Below are 6,616 nucleotides of genomic sequence, written 5' to 3' on the forward strand. Positions count from 1 at the left end.
GCATTTTTGTTAAAATTATAGAATAAAAATATTTGAAAAATATTTGTTCCCTGTTATAATCTATACACGATTCTAGAATACATTAGAGAATAGAAAGTAAACATCCAGGACAATTAATTTTCTCTCTACATAATAAGGAACAAGAATCGATTTCAAAATATTTATAAAAAGTATTATTCAGGTACAAGTTTACAAAACTTAATAAATTCAAATTTTTTTATTTTTAGAAATTGAAAAATATCTTAAAAATATCTTTTTATTTGTCTAATTTTCGAAATTCGTAACTATCAAGTATATTGTCATCATTCATTATTAGAAAAAAGATAAATATCTAAGGACGTAAATACACGAAAATATTTTAAATAAGAGGGGAGATCTATGTTCTAATGTTAAATTTCATCAGAAAGTTTTGGTATAGCAAGAACTCTGTCAGTTCAATGTTACAACTCTAATCATACAAATATAATTATATTCTTCCCCGTCTGTCCAAATCGAGTTCAATAATTTTTCCCTTCAAAGATGAATTTAACTTCATCTTTTATTTCCCTCTGCTTATTTTTTATATTAAACGGGATAAGTAGTGATGGCTCTCGAATTTTGGCAGTGTTTCCATATAATTCAAAGAGTCATAATAATGTATTTGAGGGTGTGACAAAAACATTAGCTAGAAATGGACATAAAGTTGATGTTGTCTCTCATTTTAAAGTGAAGAATCCCCCAAAAAATTATGAAACAATTATTAGTTTACAAGGGACGAGGGGTAATGTAATGAATAATTTTTCAATTGAGTATGCTGATCATTTAAAACAGTCGCCAATAGTGGCAATTGCCGAATATTATGGAAATGAACTTTGCGAATTGTTGGGCCTTCCGGAATTGCAGAGTTTGCTGAAAAATCCTCCACGCGATCCGCCTTACGATCTTCTTATTACTGAGGTTTGAAATATATGTTGCTTCTTCTTATTTTCTGCTTAACATGATCATTAAATCATTCTTTTTTGGAAATGTGTTTTGTGAATATTCTTACAAAGATTTTTACAAATAATGTTTTAAATAAAAATTGAATTCTATTTGGAAATTTTATGAAAATAGTAGATATTGAAAATCATTGAATAGCAAAAAGTTTTGAAAAATAATTAAATTTTGCAAAGAATTCTATTAAAATTTTTCACAATAATTCAATATCTGTGTGGTATTTTATTAAATTTTTTTGAAAATAATTTTAATTCCTAAGAAGCATTTTATTTATTTATGAAAATAATTGAATTCTTAGGAAGAATTTTATTAAAATCTAAAAGAATAATTAAATTATTTCAAAAAAATTCAATTAAAATTGTATTTAAAATAATTAATTTCTTTCGAACAATTTTATTAAAATATTTGAAAATAATTGAATTTCTTTGAAAAATTCTAATAATTTTGTCAAATATTAAATTTTTGCGAAGAATTAAAAATAAAACATTTTTCAAAAATTGATTTTTTAGAAGAATTAAAATTAAATTTTTTAGGAATAATTACATTTTCCATTTTTTGAACAATTCCTGTAAAATTGTATTAAATTATTTATGAAAATAAATGAATTCTTGTGAAAAATTTTATTAAAATGTTTAAAATGAATTAAATTTCTTTGAAAAATTTTGTTATTTTTGAAAATAATTTTCAATATTCATCAGGAGGCTTCAAAACTAAATAAAAACAAATATATAATTTAGTTGTGATGCGCAGGAATCAAAACTAAAACGTCCTTGAATTATGTTTTCGTGCTGATAATGAAACTAAAGTTTCGAAGCCATCCCTGGTATTCATCAAAAAATTTGAATTCTTACGAAGATTTTTAAAAATAATGTTTTAAATAATAATTGAATTCTATTTGGAAATTTTATGATTATTATGATTAATTAGAATTTTTTAAAATAATTGAATTTCCAAGAAGAAATTTAATAGTTTTAAAAATAATTGAATTCTTGTGATGAATATTGTTATATTTATCTTTAATAATTGAATTCTTTCGAAAAATTATTTATGTATATAATTCAATTCTTGCGAAGAATATGATTAAAATCTAAAAAGAATAATTGATTTATTTCAAAAAAAATTTATTAAAATTGTATTTAATATAATTGATTTCTTTCTAACAATTTTATTAAAGTATTTGAAAATAATTGAATTCTTCCAAAGGAAAAACGTTTTTTTAAAAATAATTATTGACTTTTTCGAGGAATATAAATTAAATTTATAAGAATAATTACATTTGAGTAATTCCTGTAAAAATGTATTAAAAATAATTAAAATCCTGTGATGAATTTTATTATTTATAAAAATAATTGAAGAGTTGATAAGAATTTTATCATTTATGAAAATAATTGAATAGTTGTTAAGAATTTTATTTAAATTTTTAAAAATAATTGAATTCCTGAGAAGAATTTTATTATTTATGAAAATAATTGAATTATTGTGAAAAATTTTATTAAATTGTTTAAAAAGAATTGAATTTCAGTGCAAAATTTTGTTATTTTTGAAAATAATTTGTGAAAATAATTAAAAATTTAGATTAATTAATTTAAAGATTAGTATTAAAAATAATTGGAATTCTTCGATGGGTTTTTATTATTTTTGATAATAATTGAATTATTGCTTAGAATTTTATCAAAATTTTTTTTTAAAAATTGAATTTCCAAGAAAAATGTTATTTTTAGTGAGAGTAATTGATTTATTGTGAAGAATTGTATTAAATAATTGTTTTTTTCGAAATTTGTTTGTAAATTCTATTCTACATTGTAATTGAATTCTTGTGGAAATTTTTATTATTAATCAAAAAATTTGATTTCTTACGAAGATTTTTACAAATAATAATGTTTTAAATAATTGAATTCTATTTGGAAATTTTATGAAAATACTAGTTAGGCATTTAAAACGATTGAATTTAAAAAAACTTCGAGTTAAATAATTTTTTTCTTTTTGTAAATTTTCAGGCATTTACTGCACTATGCTTTATTGGAATAGGACATGTTTTGAAAGTACCAGTAATTACAATAGTGACAACAATGGAATTACCGTGGGTTAACGATGCACTTGGAAATCCAAACTCACCGGCTTTTGTTCCAAATGTACTGTTGAATTTGATTGAAGTTTCCACATTTTGGGATCGTTTCTGGAATGCTTTACAAATCCATCAAAGTAACTATGAATTTTACACGAGTATAGGAAAATATCAAAATGAAGCAATGAGGAAATATTTAGATCCTAATATGCCGGATATACGAGAAGTGGAAAGATCTGTTGCTCTCACATTTATCAATTCGTTTTATAGTTATAAAGGAATTAAAAGTAAAACACCAGCTGCAATTGACATTGGCGGAATTCATGTTGAACAAGACCAGAATAAATTACCTTCGGTAAGTTTAGATTTATTAACCAAAAGTTTGAGAAAAAATGTATTTATTGTCTTTCGAATGTTCACCGAACATAACTTTTTGATATTTTGTTTATTGTCTCTTATTTTTATTTTATTTAAATTTATTTTTATATTTTTAATATTGAGGAAAAATTTTGTCTATATTACTGTAGGTTTAGGTCATTTTGGTAATAATTCTTCCTTCGAAACGAGAAAAATCGAACAACAGATCTAATTTTTAATTCTTGTAAATTCTAATTCTACAGGACTTTCAAAAATTGATGGACGAAAGCAAAGAAGGCGTTGTTTTCTTCACATTGGGATCGATGGTTCTGATAGAGACGCTTCCAAAGGAAATTCTTCTGGCATTTTACGCATCTTTCGAAAAAATAGCGCCTATAAGGGTTTTAATGAAAATCGTAAATAAGGAAAAACTACCACCCGGACTTCCCAGCAACGTTCTTATTTCTAATTGGATTCCTCAAATTCCAATTTTACGTAAGGATAGAACAATTGAATTCTCTGACTAAATTTCTTCTTCGTTTAACTTTTTTTTCTTTTTTTTTTAAAAAAAGAAAATTTCCATTCTAATAAAAATCAAATCATTCAATTTGAATAACTGAATTATATTTTTGATAATACAAACAAAATATGTTGTAATAATTATAACAAACTATTGTTACTATTTTAGGACACAATAATACACGATTATTTATGACACACGGAGGTCTTTTGTCAACTACAGAGGCTCTTTATTACGGCGTACCTATGATCGGATTTCCCGTCTTTGGAGATCAATTTACAAATGTTCAGCGTTTAGTAAAAAAGGGAATGGCAATTTCGATGGATTATAAAACAGTAACAGAAGAGTCATTGACTGAAGCTTTGAATTCTGTTTTATATAATGCATCTTACAGGTAACCATATCATACAGAAATATGATATTCTGTATTTTGTTTTTTTTTCATTTTTGAAAAATGATGTAATTTTTTTTTTCCTTTTTTGATAAATAATCTAAATTTTAGAAAAATGACACCATTTGTAAAGTTTAATGTAAAAATATATTACAGAGAGTCGGCGGAACGTGAATCTCAACTATTTCGTGACAGGCCGTTGAAAATAAATGAAACTGTCAAGTTTTGGGTTGAGTACGTACTTCGAAATGGACCAAATGTTTTAAAATCACCTGCAACTAATTTGTATTGGTGGCAAAATGAATTGCTCGATGTTTATGGATTGTTTACTCTATGCTGTTTAATAATTGTGGCATTAATAATTAAGACTGTAATATTTATCACGAATCAAATTTTTAAACATCCAGTATCTTCGAATGGAAAAAGCAGCAAACGTTTTATTAAAAAAGATTGAGAGTTTTGAAAGTTTTAAAATATTGAAACAATGTTCTTAATGTTTGCTGCAAGTTTTTTAATATTGAGACAATTGCTAAAATTATTAGTTAAGTTAAATTTTATTTATTATTAGGAAATTATTTCGAATAAGAAAATCGTATTTACTGTTTGTAATTGTGTTTTTATGGATTTTAATGCAATTATAAATTAATCATAATAATTTGAATTAATACTAATGATGATTTGAATACTAATTATAAATTACTAATTATAAATTACTATTTATAATTACTATTTATAATTACCATTTATAATTACCAAATTATGGATTTATAGTCAATAGATTTGAAAATCTTTAAAATCGTTGTTTTGTTTTGTTTCATTCAATGAAATATTTTTAATTGTTGCATAAGAAAATTTTTTAGTAAATATTAAAGTTAAATATAGTTAGAAAATTGATAAGATAAAATGACAAATAATTTAATGTTGTATAACCTAAATTCACAATGATTTCCTTCTTTAGAAATTTAAAAATAACTTAGCTCTAATATAAACATATGTGTATCTAATTTATCTTTAAAATTAAAAATAAAACAATCATTTTTTACAATATTTTAATCACGAACTTCTAACATGATGTCATTTGAAAAAATGTTTTATTATTGTTTATCTGGATAATTATGGAAAATGTAAATAAAAATGTAAATAAATTGTTTAAAAAAATTATATACCTTCTTTAATCTTTGCAACTGTCAACTTTTCAGAAATATACATTCATTTCAATTAAAATTTAATTTAAATCTTTTCAATTATTTACGGGAATTAATTTTAATTTATTAAATTTAATTTATTTAAATTTAATTTAATTTTAGTGAAATAATTATAGTTTTTTTCGTAGAGGATGAAATTAATTTTGATTAGTAACAATAATCAAACTTAATTTAATAGTTTTTGATAAGGATGAAAAGAAAAGAGAAATTTTTCATCATGCTTTTTTTATTGAGACTAGAACATTTCCCCGGACGTTTTAAACTTTTTTTTTTGTTGGAAAGTTTTGAACGTCCATCACTTCCTACATGTATTACACTTTTTATCATTTATGATGTGCATTCTGTTTTTTTTTTCTTTTTTTTTTTTTGATTCTTTTCATTTATTCATAAAACAAGTGAACGAAGAAATTTTATTATTTATACTAAGCGTTGACCTGCAACAGCATTTTTTATATACGTTTATATAATTTTTATATATAATATATATATAATATATGATACGTATACTCTTTAGTTAGTATGTGCATGTTACAAATGGCAATGAAGGAGCGAGGACGAGATTGATATCGAAATTATGATTTACTAATTATAAAGGCTATATTTAACAATATACTTATATTAATATAAAGAGGCGCCAGCACCTCTTTTCAAAAAAGTTTTTTTTTTTCTTTGGTTCTTTTAAAATGATTTTTACTACTTTCTCTACTCTATCTAAATATTTAACTATATTGTGTTATTTATTATCTGTTATAGGCAACAATGTGATAACCGTCATGGGTTTAATTATTTATATATATTTTGTAATATATAAATAATATTTATAATAATATCGTTCAAGGCGTGTAGAGAATTTTCTCTTAAATTTAAATTTTAGCTTTTGATTTCAAATTGTGATAAAGAATTATTTTTCAAATAAGTGCCAAAAAGATGTCTATTAATTATTTACATTAAAAATTTTTCTCTTATCTTTTATACAGATTTTTTGTTTGTTTTAATATTACAATATTTTGCAGAAAAGAGATATTTTTTTTGTCAAATTTTTAAATATTAATTTTACATTATTGCAATTTTTTTTAAATTTTTGATTTTTTTTGAGAAAGAAA

General features: G+C 22.8%; 1 protein-coding gene across 1 annotated transcript; it reads left to right on the plus strand.

Moving 5' to 3' along the window:
* Positions 1-390: 390 nt before the first annotated feature.
* LOC122502504 (UDP-glucosyltransferase 2-like) lies at positions 391-5,457 on the plus strand. The gene is made up of 5 exons (XM_043612608.1): positions 391-936; positions 2,973-3,395; positions 3,661-3,892; positions 4,086-4,311; positions 4,465-5,457. Exons 1-5 carry the CDS (start codon positions 520-522, stop codon positions 4,760-4,762), a joined length of 1,596 nt encoding a protein of 531 aa, XP_043468543.1. The 5' UTR covers positions 391-519; the 3' UTR covers positions 4,763-5,457.
* The last annotated feature ends 1,159 nt before the right edge of the window (positions 5,458-6,616 follow it).

Source organism: Leptopilina heterotoma, unplaced genomic scaffold (assembly GCF_015476425.1).
Source record: "Leptopilina heterotoma isolate Lh14 unplaced genomic scaffold, ASM1547642v1 Lhet_108, whole genome shotgun sequence".
Lineage (NCBI taxonomy): Eukaryota > Metazoa > Arthropoda > Insecta > Hymenoptera > Figitidae > Leptopilina > Leptopilina heterotoma.